General features: G+C 39.4%; 4 protein-coding genes across 4 annotated transcripts; 2 read left to right on the top strand and 2 right to left on the bottom strand.

The window, feature by feature from the left end:
* The first annotated feature begins 970 nt into the window (after nucleotides 1-970).
* Nucleotides 971-6,410, top strand: LOC103440292 (beta-galactosidase 5-like). Its single transcript, XM_008378967.4, has 18 exons — nucleotides 971-1,571; nucleotides 1,872-1,967; nucleotides 2,081-2,193; nucleotides 2,497-2,563; nucleotides 2,743-2,835; nucleotides 2,954-3,097; nucleotides 3,207-3,295; nucleotides 3,387-3,492; nucleotides 3,576-3,663; nucleotides 3,774-3,892; nucleotides 3,996-4,157; nucleotides 4,255-4,433; nucleotides 4,519-4,622; nucleotides 4,707-4,816; nucleotides 4,930-5,040; nucleotides 5,138-5,251; nucleotides 5,334-5,873; nucleotides 5,963-6,410. The coding sequence occupies exons 1-18, from the start codon at nucleotides 1,395-1,397 to the stop codon at nucleotides 6,107-6,109; spliced, it is 2,559 nt and encodes an 852-aa protein (XP_008377189.3). The 5' UTR covers nucleotides 971-1,394; the 3' UTR covers nucleotides 6,110-6,410.
* Nucleotides 6,411-6,675: 265 nt separating this feature from the next.
* LOC103440293 (thioredoxin H-type) lies at nucleotides 6,676-9,195 on the bottom strand. The gene is made up of 2 exons (XM_008378968.4): nucleotides 8,617-9,195; nucleotides 6,676-7,128 (listed from the first exon to the last, which is right to left on the bottom strand). The coding sequence occupies exons 1-2, from the start codon at nucleotides 8,698-8,700 to the stop codon at nucleotides 6,829-6,831; spliced, it is 384 nt and encodes a 127-aa protein (XP_008377190.3). The 5' UTR covers nucleotides 8,701-9,195; the 3' UTR covers nucleotides 6,676-6,828.
* Nucleotides 9,196-10,768: 1,573 nt separating this feature from the next.
* Nucleotides 10,769-12,269, top strand: LOC103440294 (uncharacterized). The gene has a single exon (XM_008378969.4). The coding sequence runs from the start codon at nucleotides 11,267-11,269 to the stop codon at nucleotides 12,110-12,112; it is 846 nt and encodes a 281-aa protein (XP_008377191.2). The 5' UTR covers nucleotides 10,769-11,266; the 3' UTR covers nucleotides 12,113-12,269.
* A 302-nt stretch (nucleotides 12,270-12,571) lies between these two features.
* Nucleotides 12,572-15,419, bottom strand: LOC103410435 (low-temperature-induced cysteine proteinase). The gene is made up of 5 exons (XM_008349136.4): nucleotides 14,773-15,419; nucleotides 13,806-14,044; nucleotides 13,572-13,712; nucleotides 13,028-13,468; nucleotides 12,572-12,903 (listed from the first exon to the last, which is right to left on the bottom strand). The coding sequence occupies exons 1-5, from the start codon at nucleotides 15,191-15,193 to the stop codon at nucleotides 12,811-12,813; spliced, it is 1,335 nt and encodes a 444-aa protein (XP_008347358.3). The 5' UTR covers nucleotides 15,194-15,419; the 3' UTR covers nucleotides 12,572-12,810.
* Between the last annotated feature and the right edge of the window lie 2,238 nt (nucleotides 15,420-17,657).

Here is a 17,657-nt window from a genome sequence, read left to right as displayed (position 1 = left end):
AAGGCAAGACTTTTGCTTAAATAATTGATGAGATATGGTTTTGGTATGGCAGGTTGATGTCGGTGCTAGCAAAAGCAAACAATTACAGAACAAAAAGCACAATCGTTTTGATGGGAAATTTATGGGGTTCCTTTTTTTTTATTAAATATTTTCACATCCATCTTTTGTTTGGCATGGAAAAGAAAGCATGATTTGTTGTTTTTACATGTTTTTAAAAAACAGCTGGCTTCATCATGAACCTAATCCACCTCATTAAAAACTAATATATATATTTGTGTTTTGTTAGTTCAAAATAAAATTATTTTTAGTAACCTAATCTGTTAATTAGTCTGTTTATGAAACAGACGTCTATTATTTTTACTAAAGATTAATGTGATTTTATTGATAAGGAAAGTTATACAATAATGAAGTAAAGCGTCACTAATAGATTAAGCGAGCAAGATTACACAACGGAGTTTGATAATCGGTGGTTATTCTTACGAGCTTCGCTTTCGAAGCAATTGAAAAGAATAAAGCTCCCAATAAAAATGCATCCACGTCCCTGTCAGACATCTAAACCAAATTTAAACAGTATAAATTGTTAAAGAAAATACAAAACATAAAAAATTATGAAGAAAATATATCAATGATGCATTTTAAACGTACGCGATGCACAGAAAATTTCTGTTTACCTAACAATCCAAAAGCTAAAACTTAAAGTTAGTAGCGTTTCCAGAAAATAATACTAGAGGTTAGTAAGAATAGCGCGTGCATCGCGCAACACGCAAATTTTTTTTACCAGAAATAGCATGTATATCGTCATTTCATCGAATCTTAGTAGATCTAAAATCATTTGGAAATACATATTGCACACCTGTTAATGTATGCAAAGGAGCAGCACTCAAGATATCCATGGACATTCACCAAGTCTTGGTAGGCCTGAAGTCAGTTGGAGGGCATGTATAAGGCCAACTCTAATCTTCAAAATGACATCACCTGAGTTATCTATGAAAAATTCGGAGGGTTAGCATCTAAAGTATCCATAGACGTTGAAGTTCGGGGATCAGCTGACAACCCCCCCCTCCTGCCCCTCAATGCATCCGCCAAAGTAATATGCATTAATTTCAAATAATTGCTTGATTAAACTCAATTTTCCACCTCCCCAGCTGAACCCATCAAATATTGAATAATGTAGTTAAAAGTAAGAATCACACAGCTAATTCAAGTAAAATCCAAACCAAAACCTGTGTTGCTGTCAGTGTCATCTTGTCACTGCACAGTTTTATGGATCAGAATTCAGAGTTTTAAGCTCAGAACTTCTCTCTCTCACCCACTCTGCCTTTCCTCTTTCCAGTTTCCACACACACACACAAACACATTTTCTAGGTTCAAATTTCCCTCCAACATTTCCAGAGATGGAAACTCACTCGGTTTCCAAGCTCTTAGTTTTGTTCTTGACGATGACATTGTTCATAGCTTCCGAGCTGATCCACTGCACCACCGTCACCTACGACAAGAAGGCCATTCTCATCAATGGCCAAAGAAGATTGCTCATTTCTGGATCCATTCACTATCCCAGAAGTACCCCTGAAGTATTTCTCTCTCTCTCTCTCTCTCTCTCATTTTTTGTCTGGAAAATGATTTCTGCACTCTAGTTTTCTCATCTCACACAATTCTATTTATTTATGTCTTTTAATTCTCGTTTGATTTATTTAATACAAAGTTTAAAAAATAAACACGGCCATTGTGCATATGCAGAAAAAAGAGTGCGAAAATCACTTACAGTACTTCTGTCCTTCACTATCCCAAAATCATAAAAATGTGAATTTTGTGATTTTTTTTTTTGTGGTCTTTTTGAGAAATCATGAATTGGCAATTGGGTTTTTCTGTAGATGTGGGAAGGCCTCATACAGAAAGCCAAAGATGGAGGCTTGGATGTGATCGATACCTACGTTTTCTGGAACGGCCATGAACCTTCTCCTGGCAACGTACTATTTTTACTACTACTCCTACCTACTCCTATTAATTTTCACTTAATTGTTCAAATTTTAGTTTTTTTTTTCTTCCTATTTTCCTTTTTTAATAATTTTGTATTTTTCAGTATTATTTTGAAGGGAGATACGATCTGGTACGGTTCATAAAGACAGTACAGAAAGCAGGGCTTTTTCTTCATCTGCGCATTGGACCTTATGTTTGTGCAGAGTGGAATTTTGGGTACCGTACTTTCCCTTTCATTTATTTATCTATTTTTGTTAGAAACTTCGTTTATCTTACGATGTTGGTCTCAAATCCGGATAAAAAAAGGAGGAAGAAAGCGTTAGATAGTCGACAGCTGGCAGTCCGTATTCATAAATCCCTATAGTTTATTTTTGCTAGAGTTATATCTGCATTCTGTCTGATGCAGTGAGGAATAAATGCTTCAGATATCAGAATTGTTTATTTATTTTAGTTTTTCTGATATTCCATATTTATTATCTTTTAACTTTAGTTCTTAAATTTTGACTCCCATTTGTGCAGAGGGTTTCCTGTTTGGCTGAAATATGTACCTGGCATCAGTTTCAGAACAGATAATGAGCCATTCAAGGTATTTTTCTTCTTGAAATTTTTCTACTGAAAGATCTAGATTTTGTTAGATTTTGATGAAATCAGAGGGTTAGTCGCAGACAGACGTGGATTAGGTGAGTTGGCTAGAGCAGTGTGCTCGTCCCTTTTCCGTAGATTACAGTAGTTTAGAACTTTGTTCTTTTTGTTTTGTGGGTGAAGATGGCAATGCAAGGGTTTACCCAGAAGATTGTCCAGATGATGAAAAATGAGAAGCTATTTGCATCACAAGGTGGTCCTATCATCCTTTCCCAGGTAATGTATTCGAGTTTCGATTAACTTGATCCGCTGGAATTCGACTACATTTGCTTGGAAATGTTTGAATTCTTTGATGAACTTGTTCGACTCGATCTTTGAATTTTGTGTTGTGCAGATTGAGAATGAGTATGGACCGGAGCGGAAGGCACTTGGAGCTGCTGGACAGAACTACATTAACTGGGCTGCTAAAATGGCGGTTGGATTGGATACGGGAGTACCATGGGTGATGTGCAAGGAAGATGATGCCCCGGACCCTATGGTTAGCTGTCTTTTTTGATTTTGGTTTTCTTGGTGCGCTAGGATTGGATTGGATTGGATAACTCTGATGCTCGTAATCCTTTCTCGATGTTACTATATCTTGGTTACAGATCAATGCATGCAACGGTTTTTACTGCGATGGATTCACTCCCAACAAACCTTACAAGCCTACCATGTGGACGGAAGCTTGGAGCGGCTGGTAAGTCGATCTTAACCAATGTTCGGAATTTAGCCGAGTGTATTAATGCTCATTCTTCTAATTTTCCATCAATGCAACAAAATTTTATCAGGTTTACGGAGTTTGGTGGCACAATTCACCATCGACCTGTTCAAGATTTAGCATTCGCAGTTGCTCGATTCATACAAAGGGGCGGCTCATTTGTGAATTACTACATGGTTAGTTTCCTTGTTCATCAGTTCCTAGTTTTAAAAGAGTGCCGGCTGAAAATTTGAGTTTCGCCGTTTATGGTTTATGACAGTATCATGGAGGAACAAACTTTGGACGCACTGCTGGAGGCCCCTTCATCACAACCAGTTACGACTATGATGCCCCCATTGATGAATACGGTACAAATTTAGTATGAAAGTCTAAATTTTTTCGATGAATTCAAAATACAGTTGATTTTCGATTTCTGTCTCATGATCGTACATGGAACTAATCACCCAACTGTTTTTAGGTTTGATCAGACAACCGAAATACGGTCATCTGAAGGAGCTTCACAAGGCTATCAAATTATGTGAACATTCTTTACTCTCTTCAGAGCCTACAGTCACTTCACTCGGAACCTATCATCAGGTTTGGCTTCTTGAATGCGCATAATTTCTTGCATCAATTGCACGATCCCTGCTACATTATCAACCTTACGGAAAAATCTTTACATATCTTGGTTATCTTCCAGGCTTATGTATTCAATTCAGGACCGAGAAGCTGCGCAGCGTTTCTCTCAAACTTCCATTCAGTAGAAGCAAGGGTGACTTTTAACAACAAGCACTATGATTTGCCTCCTTGGTCTGTTAGCATCCTTCCTGATTGCAGGAATGAAGTATACAACACTGCAAAGGTAAGCAAAGATGTTGGCGCTCGTATTGCGAGTCCTTTTATTCATAAATTCGTATCTCTATCTCTCAATTTACTGATACAACTGGCTTTCCATCAAGGTGGGAGTTCAAACATCACATGTGCAGATGATCCCAACGAACAGTCGGTTGTTTTCATGGCAGGCTTACGATGAAGATATCTCTTCTGTACACGAGAGATCGAGCATACCAGCTGTCGGACTTATTGAGCAGATAAATGTTACTAGAGATACTAGTGACTATCTGTGGTACATGACGAAGTGAGCAGCCACGCAATCCTTTCTTTCAAAAATCGTTTCTTAAGCTATGTCACACTTTGACATTTTCGGTTTCCATGCTATTCAGTGTTGACATCAGTTCTTCAGACCTCAGCGGAGGAAAAAAGCCTACTCTTACTGTGCAGTCAGCTGGCCATGCCCTCCATGTCTTCGTCAACGGACAGTTTTCAGGTATGCTGTCAAATTTTTGTTATCCAACAGCAAGCAGGAATATACTCTCCACTGGAATTAAAACATTGTCATAATTTTCTACAGGGTCGGCGTTTGGAACTAGGGAGCAGAGGCAATTTACATTTGCTGAACCAGTCAACCTTCGCGCTGGAATAAACAGAATTGCACTGCTCAGCATGGCTGTTGGATTACCGGTTAGAGCCTTACTCATAGAGTCATAGCTCATTGACTCCAAAAAACTTGTGCACATAAACTCAATGATGATGCCCGTAAACGAACTCATAAACTCTTTGTTTTGGTGTTGAAGAATGTCGGGTTGCATTATGAGTCATGGAAAACAGGAATCCAAGGTCCGGTTTTTCTGGATGGTCTTGGCAACGGAAAGAAAGACTTAACATTGCATAAGTGGTTCAACAAGGTCAGACAACCTGCCGAATATACATTTCTGTCACTTGTTATTCTTACCCTCTCTACCTTTCGCTGAGGTTTTGATCTCGTTAAAATCTTTCAAACAGGTCGGCCTTAAGGGAGAAGCAATGAATTTGGTCTCTCCAAACGGAGCATCATCGGTTGGTTGGATTCGAAGGTCACAAGCTACTCAAACCAAGCAGACGTTGAAATGGTACAAGGTAAGGATCTCGAGATGGTGATGAAAATTAGTCAAGCATTTGGCTTTGGAAGCTAAACTAAATGTTATCTCGGATTGTGCAGGCTTATTTCAATGCACCTGGAGGAAACGAGCCGTTGGCGTTGGACATGAGGAGGATGGGAAAGGGACAAGTATGGATCAATGGGCAAAGCATCGGTAGATACTGGATGGCTTATGCCAAAGGCGACTGCAGTTCGTGCAGTTACATTGGGACATTCCGACCCACGAAATGTCAACTTCACTGTGGCCGACCAACTCAACGATGGTACCATGTTCCTCGTTCATGGTTAAAGCCAACGCAAAATTTGGTGGTAGTGTTTGAGGAACTAGGCGGAGATCCATCGAAGATAACCCTAGTGAGGAGATCAGTGACCGGTGTATGTGGTGACTTACATGAGAACCACCCGAACGCTGAAAATTTTGATGTCGAGGCTAATGAAGATTCTAAAACGCTTCATCAGGCTCAGGTTCATCTGCATTGTGCACCAGGGCAGTCTATCTCGAGCATTAAGTTTGCAAGTTTCGGAACTCCTAGCGGAACTTGTGGGAGTTTCCAGCAAGGAACATGTCACTCGAGCAACTCACACGCCGTTGTGGAGAAGGCATTTCCCCATCTATAATCTTTTACTCTTTTCTTTTCTTGTCCTTCCACACACACAGGTTTACTAATATCCGTTAACATGTTTTGCAGAATTGTATCGGCCGCGAGAGTTGCTCAGTTGCTGTATCGAATAGCGCCTTCGAGACAGATCCATGTCCGAACGTACTCAAGCGGCTGTCTGTTGAAGCTGTTTGTTCGACAGAAGTTACGACCGATGAAGCCAATTCGAGGACATGAAGATATTGCAAAAGGAGGTGGAGAAAAACCTCAACACACAGATGACATTATATGCACACCACACCATGTACTTTATAAAACATACAAATCTAGGCAGATTGAAGGCATTAATGTTTGGTTTTCACAAAATATGAGTGCATAGGCAAGTGCTTTTGCCTTAAGTACTAAAACACAAGCACGTGCTTTTACCTTGTGTTTGATTAGATGGCTCAGATTTTGACTCGTTCTACGGCCTATGGCTCGTTTGGACATGCTTTTAAATTGCTAAAAGTGCTTTTAGTAAAAATATTTTTGGTACCAATTTAGCAAAAATGCAAGTGAATCTTGAAAAAACACTTAAAGTGCTTCTAATAAACATCAGTCATATGCTTCTTATAGAAAGCACTTCAGGTTTCTAAAACCTGAAGACATTTTCTATAAAAGCGTTTTCTATCATTTCGAATGAACTCCCAAACGACATAATTGGGAACGGGCAATCCCGACGCTTACTATTGAATTCGAAGCATCTCAATTAAATATGATTCGTCACGAAAATTCATCTCAATAGCGATATATGTGATGCCATCTTAACATCAAAATAAAAGCATTCATAGATACTTGCCATGAGGCATCAGTCGTATACATAAAACATTCATATGTCTTGAAGAAACCCATAAAAGTTATAAACGTCTAGCAAAGCACAGTAGGAGGTTCACATTCTCGAAAGATAACGCGAAAAGTTAAGCAGAAGCAGTCGCGGGATCACCAGCAGTAGCGGGCTCATCAGCAGTTGCATGCTTCGCAACTTTGAGCTGTAACTCATCTTTCTTAGCACCCACAACCTTGTCGACTACCTTGCCTTCCTTGAGGAACAAGAAGGTCGGCATTGCCTCCACTCCCCACTCCTCGGAAACAGTTTTCAGCTCATCCACGTCCACCTTTAGGAATGTCACCTCCGGGTTCTTCCTGGCCAACTCCGCGAAGATGGGGGCAATGAACCGGCACGGTCCACACCATGTAGCTGTGAAGTCGACCACAATCTATTGAAATATACACCAAATTAGTTTTAACTTAATTTGCTAAACATTGTATAAAGACACACGAAATCAACCACTTGGTATGCAAAAATTCACAAGCAGTCATTAGCATAAAGCCTTAAAGCAATGAAAACCACAACCAAACCTATCCCGCTAAGTGGGGTCGGCAGCTTAAAGCAATGAATCGTGAAAAAATGACATTTTATTCTCCAAACGGTCTTTAAGACAAAAGTTTAATAAATTCAAACCCAAAGCGTCACCAAAATCTATGAGCTCGATTGAGGAAGCACATTGGAACCCAAAAACGTATCTAAAAGCGCTACGAAACAAGAAGAGAGACTTATATACACCCTGGATGCCACCATGGAGTCTCGTACCACTAATAGAATGTCATATAAGACCGTTACAACACATGACATTGTATTATTGACTCAGAATAAAATTGACCACAAACTATAACATATTTAATAGGCTAAGCAATGTACCAAAGCAATCCCAACATAAAGGGAGCAAAATAAACAGCCATAAACCCTAGGTCTTCCAACCATTACCCAAATTGCATCTTTTCAAAACTGTAATATGCAACAAACCCCAATTATTGTTCTTGAATATGAAACAAACCCCAATTATTGTTCTTGATTTTGAAAACCACACACCAATTTTTACTTCTCACGTACACCTCCTAATACACACTTCTTAATTTTCCGTCATCAGATAAAAAAGATCAATTTTTTACACTCTTTTGAATTTTCTTAATTTTTGACCATCAAATTCAAGAAACCCAATTATTGTTCTTGATTTTGAAAACTACACGCCAATTTTTATTTCTCACGCACCCCTCCCAATACACCTCTTAATTTTTTACCATCAGATAAAAAAGATCAATTTTTTACACTCCTTTAAATTTTCTTAATTTTCAACCATCAGATTCAACAAACCCAATTATTGTTCTTGATTTTGAAAACCATACGTTAATTTTTATTTCTCACACACAGCTCCCAGTACACACCTCTCAATTTTCTGCCGTCAGATAAAAAGATTAATTTTTCACTCTTTTAAATTTTCTTAATTTTCAACCATCAGATTCAACAAACCCAATTATTGTTCTTGATTTTGAAAACCACACGTCAATTTCTATTTCTCACACACAGCTCCCAGTACACACCTCTCAATTTTCTGCCGTCAGATAAAAAAATCAATTTTTCACTCTTTTAAATTTTCTTAATTTTCAACAGTTAGATTCAACGAAAAACATAAAAAATTAACAAGAGTGTACGAACGTGAAAATAAGTGTTTGAACAGTCATTTTCTTTTGAAAATTTGACCAAGATTTTTAGCCGCAAATCCAGAACGGTGAAACAAAAATCAAAATCCCAACAGATTTTTAGCCACAGCATCACAGAACTACAAATAACAATACAAATTCACTAATTTACCGTCTACGAGAAAAAAAAAAGTAGCAAATAAACGATTGAAAATTTGAAAATATACCAGTTTCTTGCTGACGTGGCTCTTCTCGAGGTGCTCGGTCCAGGCGGCAACAGAGTGGCAGCCGATGACTTTTTCTTCCGACATTTTCTTCTTCTTTTTCTCTCAAATGTTTTCCGAAGCGAATCTAGGTTTTCTCAGACCTCAATTCTTTCGCGATGATTTGGGAATGGGATCGGAGCTCCGCGTATATATAGGCCGGCCTTAACAAAAGGGGTCATGTTTCGAGGTTTATTGCGGATTTGCCACTCGGTGTGAATAGCGTGTGCGGTGGTGACGGTAATCGCGGGTGTCAACAGCGGACGTGGTGCGGCGGAGGCATAGCACCCATACGCAGTGACGTTAATGTACTTTGTCGTGTAGTGAAGGAAGGTACAGAATAAATCTAGACGGATGATCCAAATTCACCCAATCAATTAATCGAAATTCTTGAAATTTGACCCATAATTAAAGTTATTATAATTTTTAAAGAAATCTTTGTTTTTAACCGTTGAATTAAATTTTAAGAATCCGAACTATTAATTCGACGAATTTGATGAAAGGAATCCTTCCCTGCACAGATAGGCCCAAGTTGAATGGAATAATATTCCACGCGGTCGTAAATGGAGCTCACATGGACATTTCACCGTATTTTCGTTATTATTGTGTGATTTATTAGCACTAAAAATTGAATTTAAGTTTTAAGCTTATTTTACTTCTTGAATATCGTTTGTATATAAAAAAAATGCAACGTAAATGAAGATTGATTTTGATCTTTATTTTACTTTAGCTATGTTTGAAAGGAAAAATAATGAAAAAGGTTTAAAATTTTGAATTTTAACAATAAGGATAAAATAAATGATAAAGTGAATAGTAACAGGTTTGACTTTTTAATGTAAAAATGTAATTTTTTGTTAAAATGAACAGTGCCGCAAGTTTTTCATTAAAACTCCCATGGTTTAAAGGTGTTTTTATTTTTATTTTTTTAAAAACCATTCTAATATAAAACGAGATGGATTTAAAGTTTAGTGAAAAAGGGCGAGCACATTTTCTGCACAACCTTATCCAATCACATCTGCTTAGTTGTACGTAATTGACAATTATTATTTTCTTTGTTACTAAATATTGATATTGATGGTGACAATGATAATTATAAATTGAAATTTTTTTGAATTGATAATGTAACTTTCAGAGAAGGGTTTATTTTATTTTTAATTTTTTTTTAAGTACATCAATATTTTTACATTAGGGAAATGAAGGATTAGCTAAGCCACACAATAAACAGCCTAATTTGGTATTAAATTTGCCATCCATAAGATTCGAACCTAAAACCTCTCACTTCTAAACGAAAAAAAACATCACCAAACTGTAGTATTGAATATCAAATACCCAAAAGTTGAACAAAAATTATTAAAATCAGAATGTTTGTTTTAGAAAATACATAGAAGGACTTCCTTTAAACCTAAATTGGACAATGGGATTTTCTCTTCAAACAGAAAAAGAGTTAAAACTTAAAACTTTCCAGCCCATTTATATAAATGGACTGGACATCACAGAGTCGGCCCGTTTTATTTCTCCGCCTATCTATCAACATTATCGGCTTAGGCCCATTGCATAAACGGCAATTAAATGGGGAAACGACGTTTTTAATAAAAACAAAAAAAACAAATATCAAGATTTTCATCGCAAATTATCTCTAATAAAGACTTAAGTCTTTGTTTTGGTTTCTGAGTTTTAAAATCAATCGATCTGACTACCACACAACAATATGATCATTTTCACGGTCACATATTAATGTGGTCATTTCGTTAAATTTTCGTCAAATATATAATTTTTCAACCTCTGTGAATCAAAAGAAGGAAAAAAAAATGATAAATAAAAAATTGGAGTTCAGATCTCGTTATCCTAACAATATCAACATTATTAACACATTATAGGATGGAAATGAGGACAAATAAAAAAGGGGTTGTGGATTTTTGTGTTTGAATGAAAATGATAGACCAAACCATAAAAACCACTTGCCCAACTTCCACGTGGGAAATCTAAAACCACATCCCAAACACTCTCCATATTTCCAATTCCTTTCCCATCTATCAAATTACAGCAACAATTTACATTAAATGAGTTCATTAACATCGTAATTCAATAATATAATGTATTATGACAAAAAACTTAAACACAATAATATAATATTGAATTACCGCGCGTGGTGAAAAACTTACACACAAAAACATAATTTTAAATCAAAACCCTATATGGTGGTGAACCTACTCCATCCAGTACTTCTCACCAAATGATAGACCAAATAAGCTATTGCTAAGCCGACCACCTATCTTGAAGAGATTTTTAATGTGCTGAAAACATGATTCGATACATTAAATGTTATAATACAAATAATTAAATAGTTAAAAAAAATTATTTTTAACTACTTCGAAATGTATTTCCGACCCACTAAGAAAATTTCTCCCTCTATTGCCTTCTCTCTCCATATTATCCACTTCTCCTTCGCTGCCTCAAAGCCACCAGATTTTTCCACATTTTCTAAAAATTTAGAGGGAGAGAAACAGAAAAACAGAAAAAAAAAATTAGTCACTCCCACTCTCACTCACTCTTTCCAGAAAAACATGGCAATCTGACTACTTTCTCTCTCCTCCTCCTCCCAAACACCACTCCAATGGCTCTACCTCAGCTCATCCCCTCCCCTTCCTCCTCCTCCCTCCCCCATAAACCCACCTTCAACCCCAATCCCATCCCCTCCCCCTTAAACCCTAACCCTAATTTCCTCTCCCCCCATCTCCGCCGCCGCCGCCAGCGACCTGGCTCCCTCAGATGCTCCGCCTCCTCATTCTCTGAGCGCCACCCCACCAATCAGCCCAAATCAGACGACGTCGTCGAGCTCCCCATCTTCCCCCTCCCCCTCGTCCTCTTCCCCGGCGCCATCCTCCCACTTCAGATCTTCGAGTTCCGCTACCGTATCATGATGCACTCCCTCCTCCAGACCGATCTCCGATTCGGGGTTATCTACAATGATGCCGTCTCCGGCACCGCCGACGTTGGCTGCGTCGGCGAGGTCGTCAAGCACGAGCGCCTCGTCGACGACCGGTTCTTCCTCATCTGCAAAGGCCAGGAGCGGTTCCGGGTCACCGACCTCGTCCGTACCAAACCTTACCTGGTGGCCGAGGTCAAATGGCTCGAAGACCGGCCGTCGAACGACGGCGAGGAGGACCTGGAGGCGTTGGCCAGCGAGGTCGAGTCGTATATGAAGGATGTGATTCGGTTGTCAAATCGGTTGGGCGGGAAGCCGGAGAAGGATGTGCAGGACCTGCGGCGGAACCTGTTTCCGACGCCGTTTTCGTTTTTCGTTGGGAGCACTTTCGAAGGGGCGCCGAGAGAGCAGCAGGCGTTGCTGGAACTGGAGGACACGGCGGCGCGGCTTAAGAGAGAGAAGGAGACTCTGAGGAACACGCTTAATTACTTGACGGCGGCCTCCGCCGTCAAAGACGTCTTCCCGTCGGCGTGAAAAATGAACGGAAATTGGGATTGAGGTCTCGGAATTGCACCCAATGTACCACTGCAATCTCTATAAAGGATGAACAAAAGCAATCAAGTTGTAAAATTTTCAATTTTGCTTTCTTTTTTTCCTAGATTTTTAGATATAATTACAAGTTCATTTTGCACATACTTTCGTTACTTTATATGGCATTCATGTGTGTTGATCTCGTATAAAAACAAAAAACGAAATGGTTATAAACCGAACTCTTAATCTAACCATCTATAATCCCTCCCTAAAAAAACGAAAAACGAAATGGTTATCAAACAAATATGTTATTTGACAAGACAATTTTGTATTAGAAGTTCCGACCCTTCAACAAAGCAAAGAAACGAAAACACAACTCTTTGCTGCTTGTTCTCTGTCCGTCTCGCCTGCTGGTTCTTGGGCCAGCAGGCGGACGAGACAGAATGGAGGTCACTACTCTCATTGTTGCGAGGTGAACTTAAATTTTATTCAGATGGACTGAGTAAATATTACATATTACATTACATGAACAATGAATAATTTAGGCAAAATTGGCATTTGCGAGTGCAACAGGAGTTGTTCGTTTGCAATTTATATACAGAATCTGTATCCTGTGGCAAAGAAATGTGCCTCACCATGTCATTAAAAATTTACTACTACACTCTGCAAAGGAAGTTCAAAGGATCCAACCCTCAACTAAGTTACTGGCTCGACTTCCTCAAAACGCTTCTGCCCATGAGCGCTTTTGTTGTTACGTTCGAAGTAGCCTGGGATTGCGTTGATTGTTCGCTACTCTGCAATGCAACAATGGACTAAATTTAGTACAATAATTGAAGAATCTATTCATTTTGATAAATGATAGTGATTAGCGTGCGGAAATCATTTCTCTATGTTTTACGAGGAAAGATTCGTACAAACCTTGAGGCAGAGCGCCCTTTCTGTATCACAGATGGGATAATCATGGGGACAGCAGTGATCGTGATCCTTGCAACAAACAGCAGAGTTCAACTCACAGCATCTCCAAGCAAAGCATATTCCAATAAACCTCTTGGCACAACAGCAGGTTTCCCCTGCTGCGCAGTGCGTAAAGAGGTCACATTTGGTTGGACCTGGAGGAGGAGAAGGCGGAGGAAGAGGAGGGTTTTGCCCGGTCTTTATCGGATATGAAGCTAAACTGTTGATGCCACAGACCCCTTGGGAATTGCTATGATCACGTAGCATGTGGATGTAGCCATTCATTCCCCAACCTTTTCCCCATGAGTTCTTCACAATCCAATAGTCCACCCCATTTTCTGAACCATAACCTACGATTAGAACAGCGTGATCCAAAGAATTCGAACATGGACCAGTGAAAATTCCCTGTAACACCAACATAAACATGAGTTAACACACTTAAGACATCTAACGATTATGATTATCCGTCATTGACCTAACAGGATTGGTGTAGAGGATTAAGGCGAACCTTCGAGTACAACTGAAATGCAATGTCACTGCCACATATGCCGACGCTCACAGGCTGATTTGCCACAGCTTGTAGTAGTTGTTCCTCATCATTTGGCGGCACATCAGTATAATCATCTATGGTCACAGCATGCCTCTTCAACTAAAATGTATGAAATAACCAGAGGATTAGTAACAATGTAAGAAACAGAGCATCTGTACCATTAAAACATCTTTTCTCCAACGAGTTGAATACCTTTTTCTTATTGCAGGTGCCATCCGAACCTTTATACGGGTAATCGTCCTCAGTGTCGACCCCATTGTTTTCTATGACAAATTCGAATGCATCGTCCATAAGTCCGTCACTGCAGCCGCTGTTTGGATAAACTCTGTCGCAATCAATCAGCTCTTGTTCGGAAAGGCTGAGAAGTGAACCCGTGACGATTTTGTTGATACCTTCGATGGCACCAGTAGTTGAGAATGCCCAACAAGCACCTATGCAAAAATACAACAAGCATTACGGCATTACTCAGAATTTACGTCAAGAAAACCACAAGGTGTAAAAACTGCATGAAACAAACCCCTTTCAAGAAATCAGAAAGGATGGTTTTTGGTTTTTGAGTTTTCATTTCGCGTACCATTTCACATACATTTCTCGTCCCCAATCCCTCCAACCATACTTCTAGTAAAATGTGAGACCAACCAAGAACCAGTTGGAGAATACCAGGGCGAGGTTCAATATCATAGGAATTCGGCATGAAGAACAAAGTGTCTACTGCACACTACCTAACGCACTCCCCCTCCTTTATCCAAGCTTGGGACCAGCAGCGTATGATAAAGTTACACAGGCGGAGTTAGGGAGATGTTGACTATCATTTAAACTGTTAAGCAACGTTGTAATTCCCCGATGTAGGATTCACTCTCAACACTCGCCTCCACCCTTCTTCACCTCTCCATTCCCCCGAGTACTCTCGTTATCGTTACTAACAAAAATGAAAACTAAAAACTTAAACGACGAAATGGTTACCACAATTTTTGCCTCATTTCTCATAACATTTGGTGCTAACAAACCAGATTTCAGGCAAACTCAAATCACAAACAATATCAAAATTGCAATCATAGATATTAAAGCAAATGATTAACTAAAAGACAAAAGTCAACCCAAAAATTTACGCACTTCTCATTAAATTAAACCTAAATATTCAGAACAAAAATCAGCTTACCACAACTCCCTTGATCCTTAACCTTCGTCACCGCCCCTTCCTTCCTCCAATCAATCGAAGAAGGAACATCACGAGCCAATAAACCGGGTTTTCTATCCGGTTCACGCTTAAGACCGATGAACGAGGGCGAGAAGCCTAATCGGGAGGCCTTGAACTCGCTGTGGGAGAGATCAGAAAACGCATTGAGAGAAAGGGTATAAGAAGAATTCCCCATTTCGTTGTGTCGGGTGACAAAGTTGAGATTGCCCTCGAACACACTGAGCCTGCGGAGCTTTTCTTGCGGTGAGGGGTAGGACTTGCCATACTGTTTGCACCAAGCTTCGAAGAGCTCGGAGGCGGCGGTTTGCGGCGGAGAAGAGAGGCAGGTGTGGGAGAGGTGGAGGAGAGTTGGGAGGAGAAAAAGAAAGACGAAGGGGTTCATTGTGCTGGGTTTGGGGTTTCGAGGGGTTGTTGGTTGCCTTTGTATAGCTAGAAGTATGGAGGACCGTATACTTGTATTGTATAGACGTTGTCCAATTGGAGGAAGTTTCTTCAAGGGTCTAGACCATTAAAAATTGGACATTTTTGGTATGAAGTATGATTGTAGTGGGACCCTCTTCGTAGTGATACGGTTGGACCAGTAATGAGGGGCATTCGTTAGCGGCATCAGGTCTCCACTTAGTCGAAAGAGGTCTCGAGCTCGGCTCGGATTAATATGAGAATGACTAAGTAACGACATATTGTAACTTGTTTCGAGTAGACTTGTTGTACGAGTACTTTTTAAATATTGATTGCACGTGATAAAGTATTATTCGACACCTTAAGTTAGGGGAAGGACTTCCTTGTAACGAGTTTATCATGATTGTGGCTTTCTCAATCGGATAATGTAATGTCATTTGAAGCAGGACGATAAACTCATTCCATGTAATTTTCCTAAAATTGGATTTAGCTTCTTGCTCTCATTTTTATATGACATAAAAAGGTAACTTATATGACGTTTATATTGAAAATGAGTCACACATTGATGAGATGATAAACCTTACATGTGTAGTTGGGTTACTTACTTCCCATGTTGATGAGAGGATGGACCTCACAACTACTTATAAGTAGTTAGTATCAGAGCAAGTTGTCTCACATGTAAAGCCTAACGGTCACACGTACTCCACGTCACCCGAGTTGTATTGTTCACTTGTTAGGCTTGAAAATTAGCCACACATGAGGGGGCATGAGAGAAGTGACCTTACATGTGCTTATAAATAGTTGGACAATTCCCTATATTACCCATTGGTTTTATGATGAAACCTCAACTTCTTCAATTTCTTGCTACCGATGACATGTAAGGACTCTACAATTAACCTCATTTTGATCTAGAAATTTCTATTAGATTGAAGCTTGTGGTTTCTTGGGAAATATTCAATTTGTGCTAGTAACACCTATAATATATATAGTGGTATGTCAACTTGCTAGGTTCAAGAGAAGGCACTCGAAGTCAGAATCTCTTATAGTAATACTAAGAGCTAGTTTGTCATTTGAATTTCATACCAGTTAAATTGTAAAAATAGTGTAAAAAATGAAACCTTCGTAGCAAATAATCGCGTGAATTGTAAATTAACTGAACATTAATGATGAACCAACTAAGGATGGACAATGGTTATGATTGGCGAGTAACCACGGTTATTTATACATAACCGTTTATGTTTTTACCCATGTAACCATTTACCTGTAGGGTAATTGGCTAAACGATTATACTTATACCCATAACCGTTTATTAACGATTAATCATACCCATAACTGTGTACTCATTTAACCGTAACCGTTTAACTATTTTTTACCTATTTATCTTTTTTTTTCCGTTTACCCATTTATTAGTTGGTAAAGTTAATTTGAAGGGATTGTTGAGGGACCATGATGTCTACACACACACACACACACACACACATACATAAAGCACAAGAGTGTAGCAAGTGAGATTGATGGGAGTATATCTTCTCCAGTCACGGCCATATAAGTGTCCTCGTATGTTAGATAAGCTCCCGAACTGAAATATGACCATAGTCTCCAAAGTAGAAGTTGTATATTTTTTTTTTGGGAGCAAAGGTAACATACATTACCAATAACAAACAATACAAACACTACAACATAGAGGCCCAAAATTTACAACATAGAGGTCCAGGAACGAAAAACACAAACAACCAACAGAGGCCCAACCAAAAGTTGAGCCCAAAACAAAGAACACACGATAACAACCAGAGTCGCCGCAAACTCTGCCAATATTGCCGCTGCAACCACCAAAATAACAGCAGTACATGTCGATCCAGTCAAATTCAGTCTCCAAACAAAGCCACGCCTCACCAACACCGGCAGCCAATTCCAAGCTTCACGCCCATCACAACTACAGACCCTAGAGAACCTGCAGCCAAGTGAAAGAAGCTCATGGCAGTCCACGAGAAACATTGCTAACAAGAGCAGACAACAAAGAGAAGATGGGGGTGCAAGGAACACCCGACCCAGTGCCAACACCAAATTAAAGCACACCAACTTGAAACACCGCAACAAATCGCGATAAAGGGTGACGGAAGCTGGGAAATTGGATGAAAATGGATGAGAGACATCAAATGGGAGAGAATATGGCAGATCGGCCAAAAAACCCAGGGAAGAAAACAACGGAAAGAAGAGGAGAAAGAAACAAAAGAAAACCCACCAATCTCAGCCGGAGCTAGGATCGGCAACACCGGAAATGGACTCGATCGGGAATCACTCACACAAATCGATGAGATTAACCCTCACACAGAAGGAAGGTCTCTCACGGAGAGAGAAAGGGAAAGATTTTTTAGCTAAGAATGCCTCGTACCTGTCGCCTTTTTTCTCGGAAAAGTTTTGATCAAAACACACATGCCTCTTTCCCT

The sequence above is a fragment of the Malus domestica genome, chromosome 08 (assembly GCF_042453785.1).
Source record: "Malus domestica chromosome 08, GDT2T_hap1".
Lineage (NCBI taxonomy): Eukaryota > Viridiplantae > Streptophyta > Magnoliopsida > Rosales > Rosaceae > Malus > Malus domestica.
This window is presented reverse-complemented; position numbering and strand designations above follow the sequence as displayed.

Bases quoted from the DNA above. Each gene is read 5' to 3' on its own strand.
- LOC103440292 (XM_008378967.4), top strand. From the start codon at position 1,395: ATGGAAACTCACTCGGTTTCCAAGCTCTTAGTTTTGTTCTTGACGATG. The intron at 4,623-4,706 runs GTATGCTGTCAA...AATTTTCTACAG, and splicing joins CGTCAACGGACAGTTTTCAG to GGTCGGCGTTTGGAACTAGG. The intron at 4,817-4,929 runs GTTAGAGCCTTA...TTGGTGTTGAAG, and splicing joins GCATGGCTGTTGGATTACCG to AATGTCGGGTTGCATTATGA.
- LOC103440293 (XM_008378968.4), bottom strand. From the start codon at position 8,700: ATGTCGGAAGAAAAAGTCATCGGCTGCCACTCTGTTGCCGCCTGGACC. The intron at 7,129-8,616 runs GTATATTTTCAA...ATATTTCAATAG, and splicing joins GCCACGTCAGCAAGAAACTG to ATTGTGGTCGACTTCACAGC.
- LOC103440294 (XM_008378969.4), top strand. From the start codon at position 11,267: ATGGCTCTACCTCAGCTCATCCCCTCCCCTTCCTCCTCCTCCCTCCCC.
- LOC103410435 (XM_008349136.4), bottom strand. From the start codon at position 15,193: ATGAACCCCTTCGTCTTTCTTTTTCTCCTCCCAACTCTCCTCCACCTC. The intron at 13,469-13,571 runs GTTCGCCTTAAT...TTGGTGTTACAG, and splicing joins CATTTCAGTTGTACTCGAAG to GGAATTTTCACTGGTCCATG. The intron at 12,904-13,027 runs GTTTGTACGAAT...GTTGCATTGCAG, and splicing joins AAAGGGCGCTCTGCCTCAAG to AGTAGCGAACAATCAACGCA.